The sequence below is a fragment of the Cuculus canorus genome, chromosome 6 (assembly GCF_017976375.1).
Source record: "Cuculus canorus isolate bCucCan1 chromosome 6, bCucCan1.pri, whole genome shotgun sequence".
NCBI classification, from domain to species: Eukaryota; Metazoa; Chordata; class Aves; order Cuculiformes; family Cuculidae; genus Cuculus; species Cuculus canorus.
In genome coordinates, this window is record NC_071406.1 from 611,381 (window position 1) to 627,581 (window position 16,201).

General features: G+C 57.6%; 1 protein-coding gene across 1 annotated transcript; it reads right to left on the reverse strand.

The window, feature by feature from the left end:
• Positions 1-48: 48 nt before the first annotated feature.
• On the reverse strand, positions 49-14,403 carry GALNT5 (polypeptide N-acetylgalactosaminyltransferase 5). The gene is made up of 10 exons (XM_009557435.2): positions 12,475-14,403; positions 9,866-10,032; positions 8,235-8,354; positions 7,801-7,936; positions 7,304-7,423; positions 6,201-6,318; positions 5,691-6,014; positions 2,531-2,611; positions 1,662-1,823; positions 49-633 (listed from the first exon to the last, which is right to left on the reverse strand). Exons 1-10 carry the CDS (start codon positions 14,394-14,396, stop codon positions 493-495), a joined length of 3,291 nt encoding a protein of 1,096 aa, XP_009555730.2. The 5' UTR covers positions 14,397-14,403; the 3' UTR covers positions 49-492.
• Positions 14,404-16,201: the final 1,798 nt, after the last annotated feature.

Genomic DNA, 16,201 nt, shown 5'->3' on the forward strand with positions numbered 1-16,201 from the left:
CTCTGTGAAGCAACAGGTCACACAGGGCAGGATCCTGCGGGCAGACCCAGCATGCACACGGCGGATGGATTTTGGTAATATGTGGTCAATAAACTTCCATTTCCCAGGCTGTGGGAGAATATGCAGCCTTATCTGCTTTTTACAGAGCCCAGGGAGTATTTCTGTAGCTTATACTGCTGTCAGGGGGGAATCGAGGAAGGTTGGCTTAGACTAGGACAGGGAACATGAGAAAATATTTCCATTTAATAATACAGAAAATTGAGTTTTTGCCAAAGTCTCTCACAGTGAAGGAAAACCACAGCTGTTTCAGACATCACCAGACCAGATGTGCTGCTCCCGGTGTTCTGACCTCTCAATATGCTGGTTTAACTTAGGGATTTCAATTAGCATTTGGAAACGAACTTCCAGTTCTGCAGTCGCTGTCACCACACAGCTGTCCTTGCGGAATTCACAAGACGAAAACACTGCACTTCTGGTTCCGCTATGTTCCCTTCAGTCTGCATAGTAATTGCCAAACTGCCACTTCTGATAAGGATTTGTGGAGTCACAGGCATTTACCCTCAGGGCTTTGTGAGAGGGATCCACTTCCAAGCACGCAGGCTGCTGGAGGTGCTCTGAGATGATGTGGTCCGTCTGCAGGGGAGAGAGAGAGAAAGAGAGAGAGAGAGGGCTTTAGGTAGTGGGACTTACGCAGCAGCTCTGTTTCCCTACCAAGAAGGCCTGGCTTTTTATGGTGTCCCCTTTTTTGCACTTCCCTAATGCATGAGATCTCTCTGCTGCCCTACAGGAACTGGATCCAACGCCTGCACCCGCTGCTGAGCCAGGATCAGACCACACCGTGCTTGGTGGCTTTTCCTTCATTGCAAACGGAAAGATCACTTCTCTCGCCATCTGAGCGGTGATTCCCATGCAGAGGAAACCACTCCAGGTGGTGTTTGAATACAGTGGAACGGATGGCAAGAGACAGATTTTCCTATCTTGGAGTTTCTTGGCTGATGAACTCAAAGAACATTTACTGCACTGGAAGGGACATTCAATAATTCAGCAAGGAAGTTCAGTAAACTGGATTATCGAAGAACGAAGAGGCTGAGTGATCTCCATCGTTTTGCTTTTCACATCTGCCCAGCTTTATCTGCTTAATCCATGTGGCCAGCGAGGGAGCATAAAATAAAGAGGGAATTTCATAGCCTTTTGGACAACTTCTCTCAGCAGGCTGACAGAGATGCAGTTGCAACTCTCTTGCTCTTCACAAGGCAAGTAATAAACGTCAGTACCCATTCTTTTCCTTTCCTTAAATGCTTCCTTTCACAAAGCCACTGTGAGCTGAATGTCAGTCAGTATTGAGTAGTCTCCATGAAAGTGCTATCGATGGTTTCCATGTAAAACTGGGATGAGCTGTCACAGCAGCCGGGGGCAGAGCCCTGCCAGAGCAAAAACCTCAGCAAGGCCAGCATCTCCCCAGGGACTGGGATGCACATCGCTTGGAGCGACACAACCTAATGGCAGTGTGTGCATCACTGGCCCCACGAGGAAAGGCAGCAGCACTGGGGACCGATGCTTAACTTTAAGGCAAAAGACACTTCTGGCAAAGCCAGGACCAGCAGCCCATCAGAGTGCACGCCGGCACGCTCACCCACCCATGGAGCACGGGATTCACTCACCAGCTCTGGCTGGAAGGCGGCCAGCGATCGGTGCAGCCACGTCAGGCTGCGGTTCCTGCCCTGGCAGCGCTGCAGCCCCAGCGCTCCCACAGTGCCGGCCGGGGCCAGGCAGAGCTCTCCGTGTTGGATCAGCCTCAGCCAGGTGTAGTTGAACTTCTGGTTCTGTGGGGAGGGATAGGGGAGAGCTGAGACCCGGCTCGCCTTCCCCCATAGGCTGGCAAGCAGCTGACAGAGGCTCTCCTTGCCTCCCTCCTGCACTCACCCAGGAGTCAGGGACGAGGAAAGCGGTGATCCATGGGACACCTTTCCTTGGGTTCACAGAGCTAAAAAGCTCAGTTCAGGCCCAGCGCAGGCTCTAGGAGCGACTCCCACCGCAGAAGCCCAAACTTGACTGCAGCTCACTCCTCTGCCCTGCCACCTCCCTGGTGGCACCCTGGCACTCATCCTCGTCCCGCACACTGGGCTGTGCCGGAGCAGTGAGCAATGAGCAGGGAACTGCCTGGGAAACTAAAGGATGGGAGAGGGTGGCCACAGCGGCTGCTTCTCGTCCAGCAACAGAGAGCAGCAGCACACAAAACGCGGGCTTGTATTTAAACACTTCTCCCCATTCTCACACGCAGACTCATAGCTTTATCAAACTTCCCTAGTCCAGCTGAATCTATCCTACAATCTGGGACTGTTGCCTGTCTAGAGGCTTTGTGGAGCACATCCCTGCCCCGTGCTGCTCCGGTGCATCATGTGACCCATGTTTCCCAGTGGGAAAGATGGCATTTACTCCTGGGGAGGGGGCAGACAGCCACAGGGAGGCACAGGAGCTCCACGCCACGCACTAAAGAGTGTTCCATGCACAGTACGCAGGGCACCCTTACCTTGCTGTGGACATCACACGCCTCAAAAGCTAGGGTGGTGTTTTCCACGGTGACACATCTTGCCGTGGCTGTATTAATGAGCTGAAAAACAGCAACAAAAGACAAATTTAGGCATACATTCCAAAGAGAGGGAGAGGTGGTCACACTACAGTTGACCTGCTGGATTCCCAGGACACTGATTAATATTGCCCGCTTCACTGAGTGAGGCAGAGATGACACATCATCATCCTTGGAGCAGTGTGTAAATGGACATCTGGTTCACTACGCAAGTTTTTCTACTTTAACCTGGCCCTTTCTAGAAACATTCAAGGCTGGATGACACACATTCTTCTTTGGGTTTTTTTTTGGACATATCTAATGTTCCTGTCCTGCACCTCCCAGCAGCAACAAGTGCAGCAGCCATGGTGTGCACCCAATGCAAGCGCCTGGTGGCCCCATCCTGGCTCCAGCTGGTCCCATCCCAGCTCAGGCATGGGGCCCTGGACTCCAGCCATCTGCTGTAGACCCCACAGCTGGCCCCAGGGACCGGTTCCATCACTATATGTGACGCTTTCAGTGCCTCACCCCGAGGTAATTCTTCCTGTTTTCCACCCAAGCTGGTTGTCTTGGTGCCCATCATCAGTGAAGAAATGCAGCTGTGGACCCCCTGCGTGGGGAAACATGCCAGGAACATCATCATGAAGCTATTGTTAACTCAGCTGCCTTTACCTTGTGCCGGTGGGGAGCAAGAGAGGATGAGCGAGCAGGTGTTTCCCTGAACGTGTGCATCCAGCTGCGAGGGAGCATCAGGGTCTTGCTCCTTTGCTCGGCTTCTCTTTCCTCCTCCCTGCAGCCATCCCTCACCGGTGAGCATCTCCCTACTGCCTGGCCTGCAAGAAGCGTTTCCTTAAAGCTGTCTGGACAGCGGGTTCAGAGGCGACTCGGGAGATCATATGGGACGAAGCTCTGCCAGCCCCCCAGCTCCTGGGCTGAAGGCCACACGCTGCAGGGTCTCACAACTGTGGAGGGCTTGGGTGGCTGCCGCCTGCAGCACCAGCTCCGAGCGTCAGTTGGTGCTGCTCACGTCTCCGATTCCTTGCAAAGGTTGTTTCTTCTTCCCCTTTCTGAATTTCTGAAGAACTGATGAATTAATCCCAGTGAATAAATAGGCCGTTCAGAAATCAGTTCTCAAGTGACTCTGGGTGGTGTTCAGCACAGCTGGAATTTGCAGACCTGGCTGGAAAACACATTTTCTGCTCTATTAAATTTTGAGAATGAAGATAAAAAGTGATTCGGGTGGCCTGAATAGGGACAAAGAAGACAAACTCTTGAAAATTCTCACAAACACCTCTGAAAAGCTGAGGTTTGGTTCCACTGAAACAAAGGTCTAACAGCTCTGTACCAAATTCAGCATGAAGTTTTATCACTCCAATTGACAAAAAAAACCTGAAAAAGGGAATAGTTCTCAAGACATTTCCATTTCTTGATGTTCTCAGGACTATTATGGATAATTGTTTTTAAAACATGTCCCGTAAGCCAAAGTTTCACTGAAGCCGAATCCGAATGGTGCTTTCCAAAGGCAGCGCAGGCTCCCAGCCACACGGCTCTGGAGCCGCTGCCCTCACAGCCAGCCCTCAGTCGGGAGCTCAGAGCAGCGCCGGGCTGCCGCGCCAAGGCGGATGGATGTGTCCGGATGGATGCACAGCCCGTAATCTGCTGAAAAGCCCAGAATGCGCAGTTTCCTATAGCCTTCCCACAAGTGCCGAGAGGTCACCCAGAGGAAGAACGGCATCCGTGTCCACACCCTCCATGAAGTGAACCTCCCACGTGGCTGGAGTGTAAAAATAACACAGCGGCTGCAGCTGGCGGAGCGCCTGACCCCATCCCTAGGGATTGTGGTGATGGAGAACCTTTCACTTTACATCCTTGGCCCGCAGACAAGCCTGAAACACAGCCAAATGGCTGCTGTGCTTCTCGCAGAAGGAGCAGTGCAGTAACTGAAGGCCCTGCACCTTGGCAGGATGGAGGGGACAGGCAGTTCTTGCTCCCGGGGCTGTGCCAGACCTGTGGTCACTGGCTCCCAGCCACCTCCCCTCGGCAAGGGCTGCTCCTGCCTTGGCACTGGGAGACCATGACGGGCGGGGAAGGCAGCAAACCCTTTCGTTTTCATTGCTGGCATCGCTGTAATTTTTCTGACAAACCAGGCACTTACTTAGGCTATCGCAACCATAACCAGTTGGAATCAATGATGTTACATTTCTGCGTTGAGCGGGTGAGGTTCCTGAACTGTTCAGGTGGGGAGGCCCTGGCCCAGGGTGCCCAGAGCAGTGGGGGCTGCCCCATCCCTGGAGGGGTTCCAGGCCAGGTTGGATGGGGCTTGGAGCCCCTGAGCCAGTGGGAGGTGTCCCTGCCCATGGCAGGGGTGGGACTGGATGGGCTTTGAGGTCCCTTCCAACCCAAACCATTCCACTATGCTATGATTCTGTGACTCTCCCCAGCTGCAGGAAGCCTGGAGCTGCCTGTGCAGAGGAAAAGCAGATTTCTGCTGCGCTCTGCTGGTAGCTGAGCACCGGCACAAACCCTGCCTGCGCCCGAGCCCCAGCCTTCTGTCCAATGCACTCCAAAAGGAATTGCTCTCTCCTGCCGTGGCCAAAAAGCCGCACAGGCAGGGAGGATGCTGGACCTCCTGCCCTTGGAGGCAGAGCCTGTGCCCATGACGGTGCATGGGCAGCTCAGCTCGTGTTTAAACACTTCAGTGGCTCTTTAAAGGGAAATTATCTCCTGGAATTGTGACCTGTTTCTTTATAAAAACACGGGGGAGCCCAGATCACAGTGTCATATTCACAGAATCATAGAATGGTTTGGGCTGGAAGGGACCTCAAAGCCCATCCAGTGCCACCCCTGCCATGGGCAGGGACACCTCCCACTGGCTCAGGGGCTCCAAGCCCCATCCAACCTGGCCTGGAACCCCTCCAGGGATGGGGCAGCCACCACTGCTCTGGGCACCCTGGGCCAGGGCCTCCCCACCTGAACAGCAAAACATTTCTGCCTAAGGTCTGATCAAAGTCGTTACCAAATGCCAGGGGAGCAACTTGGAGACAGCGTACTGGGATGCCCCAAGTCCCTCACCAGTCACTGAAACACAGTTAAATGAAGGAGAACAAGATATCTGGGTACGTACCAGCCCACTGGCTTTAACCAGGGGAGCTTCCAGGTCTGGGTAGACGTTCTCCAGGTACCACTGGAAACTTCTACACTGAAGCTTCTTTCGCAGCTGGATTTGTTGGGTCAAATCGCCAACATCCAGGTTTTTCAAGATCAAGTGGTACGCGTGGCCATAGAATAACTCCTTGTACTCATCCAGCCAGACCTCTGCCACACGGGCCAAGTTCCTCTCCACTGTTCTCACACGATCTTTGGGGAAAGAATAAGGATTGTCGTTCCTGAAAATGTGCCCCACTCTGGAGCACGGAACAATCTCAATCTCTCCTCCACACATCCAGACCTGAGAAAGAGAAACATGGACAAATGTCAGGTGCAAGCCATAAGGGAAGGAGAGGAGTAAACTCCCGGGAGTGCCAGGGTCTCCAGCATGGGGCTGCCCCTGGGGAGCCCTAGACAGAACCCCAGGCACCCCACCCAGGCTAGTGGGGATGTGGGTGTGCAGGACAGGCTGCTGAGAGCAACGCACCTTGAATGAAATCTCTAGATTTTCACCTCCCCAAACATCCAATCCTGGGTCATATGTTCCGAGCTCAAAAAAGTACTTCTTATCAATGGAAAAGAGGCCACCTGCCATGACTGGGCACCTGGGAACAGAGAAGCCAAGTGGCAGAAATGCCTTCCCTTTCCTCCTGACTTTGACAAAGGAATCACAGAATCATGGAATAGTTTGGATTGGAAGGGACCTCAAAGCCCATCCAGTCCCACCCCTGCCATGGGCAGGGACACCTTCCCCTGGATCAGGGGCTCCAAGCCCCATCCAACCTGGCCTGGAACCCCTCCAGGGATGAGGCAGCCCCCACTGCTCTGGGCACCCTGGGCCAGGGCCTCCCCACCTGAACAGCAAAACATTTCTGCCTAAGAGCTCATCTCAACCTCCCCCCTTGCAGCTCAAACCATTCCCCTCGCCCTGTCCCTGCACTCCCTGATCCAGAGCCCCTCCCCAGCTTCCCTGCAGCCCCTTTCAGCTCTGGAAGCTGCTCTAAGGTCTCCCCACAGCCTTCTCTTCTCCAGGATGAACAACCCCAACTCTCTCAGCCCGTCCTCACACCAGAGGTGCTCCAGACCTCGGATCATCTCCGTGGCCTCCTCTGGACTCGCTCCAACAGCTCCATGTCCTCCCTGTGCTGAGGACTCCAGAGCTGGACACAGGGCTCCAGGTGGGTCTCAAAGAGCAGAACAGAGGGGCAGAATCCCCTCTCTCCCTGCTGGTCCCACTGCTCTGGATGCAGCCCGCGACACAGGTGGTTTCTGGGCTGGGAGGGCCCATTATCGGCTCCTGTTGAGCTTCTCCTCCCCCAGCAGCCCAAGTCTTTCTCCTCAGGGCTGCTCTCAACCCATCTCTGCCCAGCCTGTAATTGTGGTTGGGATTGCCCTGGTCCACATGCAGGTCCTTGCTCTTGACCTTCATCGAGAAGCAGTGGGCTATGAAATGCTCAGGGACGGTGTCTGTGCCTGCACTTACAGAGACAGCTAGGACCACCCAATTTGTCACTTTAGAGTCTTCGCTGCTAAATTATTAACAAAGTGAAAGTTTTGTTCACAAAGCTCTCACATTTGGATTTTTTTTACCTTATTATATCAGTTTCCTTGATGTTATTTTTCTCGATGACCTCCTGAGGGATCTGCTTCCATCCAAAATTCATTGGCCAAGTGAAAATCCCACGCTGAAAGTTGTCCACGGTCATGTAACTAAACGGGGGAAAAGATCGCAATGACTAAGTCTGAGTCACATTCCTGATTGAAATGTCAACCTCAATGAGTGAAGATGAATATCTGTTCATAATTAAAACAGGATTTTAATGAATGTCACCAGGAATCCTCTTCATGCTCTAAAAGTCATGAAAAAGAAGAAAGGTGTGTGCGATAAATGAAGGGGCCGTGTCCACTGCCAGCGTTAGTTTTGGTGTACAGAAACATTGTGCACCCCTTGGGCAACGCTGCTGAGGGGCAGCTGGGGGTCTGGACCTGTGTCTCCCTCTAATTAACGCACTGGTGTTCCCAGTAAGAGGTTTTGCTAAGCCCATCGGTGTAGATTTTGGGTTTCCCAGGGGTGTGAGCTGCCTTACCTCATGTCCTTGTCACTGATGACCTCGATGACGGGGCAGGCGACCTTGGTCCGGTTCAGGCGGACTCTCTCGAGCAGCGGCTCCAGCCACCCCACATTGCACTCCACGTGCGAGTCCAGGAACGTCAGGACAGTGCCTGAGGCAGAGGATGGGGCTGTCTCAGGCCTCCGCACCCTGCCCCGCTCCCGCTGGCTTCCCCGTGGGCTCAGCTGATGGTGCCACGACCCTCCCAGCCACAGCCCAGAGCACGGTTTCCTCCCGGGCCACTGCAGAGATCCCGTGCTGAGGTGCGGGACAAGCCGCAGCTCATCCCCTCAGAGCCTTGTGCTTTGCATACAGACAAGACACCCGTAGCTCTGCCAGAGGGGATTGAGCCTCAGTGCTGGAGTCTGCTTATGGGCACCTCTGGGGGTGTAAAATGGCTTTCGTCCTACCTTTGGCGACCTCTGCTCCTGCCAGCCTGGCCCGTATTAGACCGTGCCTCTCCTTGAGATGGAGGATCTTCACTTTTGGGAAGCGCGACATGTATTTGTCCAGCTCCTCTTTGAGGTATTCTGCAGAACAGAAAGGGAGGCTGAGGTTGACTTACCCTTTTCACACCCACTTCCAGGGGTGAAAACCAGCAGGCAGATTTTCATGGCAGGAGGTTGGAACTGGATGGGCTTTAAGGTCACTTCCAACCCAAACCATTCTATGATTCTACGGAAGACTGCAAAATGATTTATTTTCTTCATGGCACTGTAATTGCAGTTAAATTCTGGTTGTGAATTGTTTGCCTTTGGCCATAGAAATATTTTCTTTGCACTTTACAATATTAAACACCACATTTAAAGACACAGCCCAGGTTTGAACCGCACGGGGGTTCGCTGTGGCAGACCGCTACGTTTCACGTTGATTTGTCAGGGTTCCCTGTGGCTGTGGAGGCAGTTGGTGGTTAAGTCCCAGGAAAAAGAGGGAGTGAGAAAGGTGGTTGGGGGAACTTGAGTCCTGTCTGCAGGCAGCTCTCCACTGCAGAGGGGCCCGTGCGGCAGTGCTTTTGGAGCCAGCTACCCTCTCACACCGCTCGGTCTGCGGGACAACCTCAGCTTCCCTCACGCTGGGCTTCACTGACACCTTGGTTTTCTCCAGGAGAACACAGCTGCTCCCATTGCCAAAGCCAGGCAAAAGCCTTGGAAGGGTCCAAAGCTGAGACATTCTGGATGTCCGCTGCAGGCTGCTGCTGCTGCTGCTCCCTGGCTTACAGCAACCTGGGGCTGTACAGCGATTGCAGCTCACCGTAATGCACGGCACAAACCCAGCGTCCCAGATATCCACTGGCCAAGGAGCAGAAAGAAGGAAAGTGAAGAGTGAACTCGAAAAGTTGCTTTCGAGGGGAAATGGTTTGAACATATTTTACTGATTATTTTAAAAATGAGCAAACTGAGCCCGTTTTCCTCTTTCTGCACCTCTTGCCTTGTTGCACTGCAAGCTCTGCATGCGTGGCATGAGCTGAAGTCTGCCTGAGACGGCGTTTTCCCTGAAGAACCAGCAGTTGGAAAATTACATCATTCCTAAATTTTTAAGGGCTGAGGACAACAGAGAGACAAAATGCTACAAAGCAGAGGTTTGTGATCATCCAAAAATGCTGCGAGCAGGTACGTCAAGCCTCTGTGCAGGCGCAGATGCCCCGTTCACCGATTTTACTGCAACCACCCTGTTCTCCGAGCACACTGATCCTCCCTGCTGCCAGCATGGAAAACACAGGACACTTGTCTGGGAACTGCACAGAGAAGGGTGACAGTTTCTATGCTATGAATGCACAAGCCCTCAAACCAGAATGTCCTGAAGATGCATGTGTCAGGTGGGACTGATCCGCCACAGCCACTCCCCTGCGCCCATCTGGCCTCTGATCCCCCTTGTCTGGAAGACAACAGCGCTGGCTGGGGATGTGCTTCAATACATTGAAAGGAGAAAATGTGATTTCTTTGTACTGCTCAGAACTGAATTACAGAGAATCAATTGCATTTCAAGTAATATTAATAATAAGTAATATTAGTTTCATAAAGGCAGAAGAAGCTTCACCCACCTTTGGTGCTGAAGTCGTCCACCAAAATGACTTCTTCAATCAGGTGTGGAGGAGATCTGCTGAGGACGCTGTGAACGGAGCGCAGGAGGGTGGACCACACCTCATCCACAAAGCACATGATGATGGTGGTGGTTGGGAGGTCATCGTGAACCCGCTGCTCCGAGCACCTGCAACGGCAACACAGGCTCGTAGGCGACGGCCAGTCGCACTCCTGACAACCTCCAGCCTTGGAGTCCAGAGGGAAAGTGCGCAGGGAGGGGGGAATTGCCAAATGTGGAATAGGGAGGCAAACCCCTGCAACGGGATTTTGTCGGGAAAGGGAACAGAGAGGTGAGGAGGGTAACTGCCCACCCAGTCCTGTGGAAAAGGATGCACTCACTCCTTTTTGACAGAGACCTCCTTCCCTCCCAACCCCCAGCTGATCAGATCTCCTTTTGTAAGCAAACAGTGCAAAGGCCCTGAGGAGTGAGGGGAATCACACTGGCCCTGCGGATTCCTGCAGGGAAGGATCCCGGTGTGCTGGGTGTCCTCCTGCGATGCTCCGAGCACCTGCAGGGCTCAGGATCCCGGGCGCGTGAGACAGCCTCGCTGGAGAATGATCGGGTTTGTGTTCAAAATCCGGGGAAATGGCACAGCAGCTGGTCAGCAGACAGGCAGCGAGGAAGAGTCGCACAATCCAACTTCTGCACCTGACTCAGGGGACTGCAGAGGATGGGAAGACATCCAAGCGTACAAATCTCCTGCCGGTTCACTCCCCCGGCACCCAGCATCTCACACCCTGAGCGCCCCAGCCGGGCTCCGAGCCCCCAGGCAGGGGCTCCGCTTCCCTGCAAACAGCCGCCAATACACATTGCTGGATCCCAGGGAACGATGAAACTTCTCCCATGTCTACAAGTGTGTAGTTTGATCCTGTGACAGCCAAAAGCGCAAGGGCTGGGCCGTCAATGGTTGGACAGAAGGTCGATGATCAGCTCCTCTCCTCGCCCGTTTGTGATTCAAGCACAGCTTTGCTGCGTGGGGAGCGTGGCTGCCTCAGCTCTCCTCTCTCCAAGTGCATCTCCCGGCCTGCAGAGCGCCTGGCAGAGTGCTCCTCTGCCCCGACCTGCTGGCTTATCCCAGAACATCCATGAATTGCTGGGACTTGCTTTCTCTCCTGTCAATAAGCAGGGTTTTCTCTCTTGTCCTTCCAAGCAGACCAGGATGCTGAAGGCAGGATGGGCACCAGCCAATCTGCAGATGAATTTCTCAGTGACAACAACACTGTTTGCTCAGCTGTCAACAGGCAGAGAACAGGGACAGATACATGGGAGCGTACGGAAAACTGACTTCTCATTCTTCTCTCATGATGAAAGAGCCCTCGGGTTTGACCGGTGCCAGCTCAGATGCTGATCATAGAATGGTTTGGATTGAAAGGGACCTCAGAGCCCATCCAAGTCCCACCCCCTGCCATGGGCAGGGACACCTCCCACTGGATCAGGGTCTCCAAAACCCATCCGACCTGGCCTTGAACCCTTCCAGGGATGGGGCAGCCACCATTTCTCAGGCAACCTGCTCCAGCGCTATGCCCAGATACTCAGATTGTCCCAAAGAGGCTACAATGGCAGCCTGGGGAGCAGTCAGTGCAGCATTGGGCTGAAAGGGCGTCCAGGGCTCCCTGCAAGGCTCTCGGCCATCCCCAGCCATCACTTGCATGGCCTGTGAATCCCGCTCCTCCTTGGAGGGGCTCCTCCAGCACTCGTTTCTGCAGGGACGCGGTGCTGGGAAAGCTCCAGCATGGTGAGCAAAGCTCAGGAAGCAGCAAGCGCTGCCCACGGGTGAGCAGAACGAAGGCTGCAACGGGACACGCTTCCTGTTGGCCAGATTTCAGTGGTCAGCACCGGTCCGGTACTCCATCAAGGATCACAAGAGGAACGAGAGTCTGAACCGGGAGAGACCAGAAGGATCGAGCAAAAAAATAACGTGCCATTTGGTCACCAAGAGCTGCCACCTGCCGTTGCCATGAGGTGGCCCTTATGGACTGGTTTCCACTGCCCCGACACACTGAGGGCAGAGCCTGCACAGGCTCCTGCCAGTGCCGGGGACCCGGGCAGCTCCCGGTGGCAGCACCCATCCCCGGGCAGTGCCCTCGGGGACGCACCCCTGTTTGGCCAAGGCGTTCCCGCTGACGTCCATGCCGAATCCTCCTGGGCAGGTGTGTGATTCACCTCATGGGCACTCCTGGGAGGTGGTATCTGCTTCACAGCTCCAGGGCTTTGCAGTCAAAGACCAAACCACAGCGCTGGCTTCGAGCCAGCACAGCTCTCTTTCTGTGCACTGGTGGCTTCTGCAGCGAACACCCACTGCCCACCAGAAAGCAGTCCCAGTTGCCTTCCCCCTTCCAGGCCCCATTTCTCCCCGTGGGCAGCCTCTCCTCGGCTCACGGGTGAGCACCGACAGCGCTGTGCGAATGTCTGTGCGTTATCCTGCGGGATGGGGGAGAAACTCCCATCCCACCACACCTGTGGGAGGGTCTCCCTCACAGCAAAACATTTCTTCCTAAGATCTCAACTAACACTCCCCTCTGTCAGCTGAAAACGGACCCCCCTGAGTGCAAGGGAAGGAAACCTTACCCGGCAGGCCTGGTGTCCGCTATGGCTCGGTCCACGGGGATCAAATCGCTGAGGTAGACATTAAAGTTTCCTTCTTTCCATCTACTTTTCGCCTCTTCTTGTTTACCATCAGGCACCGCAGCCGCGTGCCCGAACTGGCCGGGAGCTCGGGGGTCCCTTGGGGCAAGCGTTGCGTCCACGGACGAGACCCTGTGCATCCCCGGGATACTCCCCGCTGGCTCCCGTCCGCCCTCGCCCGGGATGGGTGCCCTGGGAGCAGCTCCCGGGGTTGCAGCCCGGGAGCCCTGCGCCGCCGCCCCAGCGATGCTGTGGGCGTTGCGGGCGCCCTCGCCGAGCGGCGGCTCTCGGCTCTCCGAGCGGGACCCGGGATGCGGGACGGCCGCGCGGGCAGGCTCCCCCCGCTCTTTGCTAATGAGGACGAAGTCATCTTTGGAGGGAGCTTGTCCTCTTGTCCCGTTTCTTTCCCGGGCTCCCAGCCGCGCTCCCCGGGAGGGTCCATTGCCGGGACCGGGGGCTGCAGCCCCGGGAACCGATGGGGCAGGGGCACCGGACCGGGATGGCGATGCCTCCCGCATCCCGGCTGCGTTCCCGGCGGGCTCCGCTCCCCGCGGGGCTGCGGGCGCTGCCTCCCTCCCCGCACCGACCCCCGGGGCGGCCCCAGCCCGGTGCCCCCGGTCCTCAGCGGCTCCCGGTGCCCCCCCGAGCTGCCCCTGGTCGGTGCGGGACTCCGTTTTGGTCCCGAGCCGCTGTTCCCATCCCTCATTGGCTCCCGGTGCACCCCCAGCCTGGTGCTCCTGGTTCTCAGGGGGGCCCGGTGCGATCCCATCCCAGTGTCCCCGCTCCCCAGCGCCTCCCGGTGTCCCCACAAACCGCTGCCCCCATCCCTCAGGGTCTCCCGGTGCGATCCCAGCCCGGCGCTCCCGTTCTTCACCGAACCTCTGTCCCACGTCCCCCGCGCCTCCCGGTGCGGTCGTATCCCGGTGCTCCCGGTCCCCGGCGCCTCCTGGATCCCCCCCGAGCCGCTGCCCCCATCTCTCGGCGGCTCCCGGTGCCGTCCCAGCCCGGTGTCCCTGCCGCCCGCTGTCCCCCGCGGCTCCCGGAGCCCCTCTGACCCGCTGTCCCCATGCCTTAGGGGGTCCCGGTGCCCCCCCAGCCCGGTGCTCCCGGTCCTCAGCTGCTCCCGGTGCCCCCTCGAACTGCCCCTGCTCGGTGCGGGACTCCGTTTTGGTTCCGAACCGCTGTCCCAATCGCGCAGCGGCTCCCGGTGCCGCCCCAGCCCGGTGCCGCTGGTCCTCAGGGGCTCCCGGTGCCTCCCCAAACCGGAGTCCCCATCGCTCAGGGGCTCCCGGTGCTGTCCCAGCCGGGTGTCCCCGCTCCTCAGGGACTCCCGGTGCCCCCTCGAGCCGCTGCCCCTGTTCCCCCGCGGCTCCCGGTGCGCCCCTAGCCCGGGGCTCCCGGTCCTCCGCGGCTGCCGGTGCGGTCCCAGCGCGGTACCCTCGCCCCGTAACGGCTCCCGGAGCGGCCCCGACCCGCTGCTCCGGGCCGGTGCGGGGCTCCGGTTCTTCACCGACCCTCTGCCCCCCGCGCCCCGCGGCTCCCGGCGCCCCCCCGGTGCGCTGCCCCCATCCCTCAGGGGGTCCCGGCGCCCCCCCGGTGCGCTGCCCCCATCCCTCAGGGGGTCCCGGCGCCCCCCCGGTGCGCTGCCCCCATCCCCCGGGGGGTCCCGGCGCGGAGGCAGCGCGGAGCGGGCGGTCGCTGCCGCCCATCGCCGCCGCCCCGGGGCCGCGCCGGTGCCGTGCGGGGGCCTCGCCGAGGGAGAGGCGCAGAGCGGCCATGTCGAGCAGCAGCCACAGCACCGAGGCGGCGAACACGGCCGCCAGCACCCGCCCGCTGCCGCGGAGCAGCCGCCGCGGCGCCACCATCGCGGGCGGCCCGGGCCCGGCGGCCCCTGCCCCGCCCCGAGCCCGAGCCCTGCTGCAGCCCTTAACCCTTACCCCGCTGCAGCCCCGCTTCCCCTCAGCCCTCACCTGCTGCATCCCCCATAACCCTTACCCTGCTGCATCCCTGCATCCCCCATAACCCTTACCCCGCTGCATCTCTGCACCCCCATAACCCTCCCCCATAACCCTTACCCTGCTGCATCCCTGCGTCTCCCTTAACCCTTGCCCTGCTGCATTCCCCGCCAGCCACCCCTTAAGCCTTACCCCGCTGCACCCCTCGGCCCCGGCAGCCCCGCGTGAGCCCCCCCCGCGCTGCATCCCTTGGCCCCCAGCATCCCCTTAACCCTTACCCCGCCGCATCCCCAGTGCCCGGCAGCCCCGGACCCGCTCGGTGGGCGCAGAGAGGCTCCCATTGTCACAGGAGGAGTGCAGGGATAGGACGAGGGGGAATAGTTTGAAGTGGATAGAGGGGAGACTGAGATGAGATTTAAGGAAGAAATTTTTGGCTGGGAAGGGGGAAGGCCCTGGCCGAGGGTGCCCAGAGCAGTGGGGCTGCCCCATCCCTGGAGGGGTTCCAGGCCAGGTTGGATGGGGCTTGGAGCCCCTGAGCCAGTGGGAGGTGTCCCTGCCCATGGCAGGGGTGGGACTGGATGGGCTTTGAGGAACCTTCCAAACTATTCCATGATTCTGTGGATGGGGTGGGAATTGTGTGGCTGGTGCGAGGGCAGCGTGGATGGGGATGTGGCTGTGCCTCCCAGGGATATTGCACGGAGCTGGAGCAGCGTGGCAGTGTTTTACGTGGCAGTCACCGCGGAAGCCTGAGGGTTAAACCTCTCTGCTGAGTACGTGGCTGTTTGAGAGGGAGGCAAAGCCGTGCTACTCCTGGCAGGCTGAGCCAAGGCTGCGTTAAAGAGAGCGGGGAGCCCACCCTGCTGCTGCTGCCCCAGAGCTCTGCTCCCATTCGCACCTGGGAAGTGCTGGGTTCTCCATGGGCTACTCTGGTGGGCTTCGTAGGGAGCCCAAGAACAGCCCCAGCGTGGCCCTGCAGGGCTCGATCAGGTCTGTGTGGCTGGGGTTGTGGAGTAACATCTGGATGCAGCATCCCCCCGTGTCCCCTGGTGTCCCCTGGTGTCGGGGTGGCAGGCTGTGCAAGGGTGCAACCGATCCGTGGTGTGAACGCTGGGCTTGTCCTAGGCAGGGACAGCAGCTGGACTCCACGATCCTTGTGGGTCCCTTCCAACTCAGGATGCACTATGGTTCTGTGAAAACCCAGGGAATCATCAAGAGAAGTTATTCCTGCAGACCTGGTTATGTGGGGTGGGTTGGGGTGTTCAAATGTTCTGTGCTGGATGAAGGTGTCAGTCACGGTCAGCTGGGGTGGTCACACAGGACGCCCACGACCAAGCAAAACGCAGCTTGGGGAGCCTCTGCCATCTCACCGCTGCCAGGACCTTGCGGCAGAGACCCCATCACCGCTGGACACCTGCTGTCCCGACTGGAGGACTCAATTCCCCGTGCCAGGGTGCCAGTCCAGCAGCCCTCCTCCATTAACGGAACACCACAGCCCACGAGTGGGGAGCACCGCGTGGTCGAGGCAAAGGGGTGTGCCCTCTCGCACGGTCAGTGTGGCACCTGGTGCACCTGCGGGCACGGCCGGGTTAAAGGGCTGTAAGATCAGCTGTGATGGACGGGCATCAGCTGTGAAAACTCATGGTACAGGCACTGGAGTGAAGGAGGGAAAAACTTGAGCCGATCAGGATTTTGCAGCTCTCTCAAACTCTGGTATT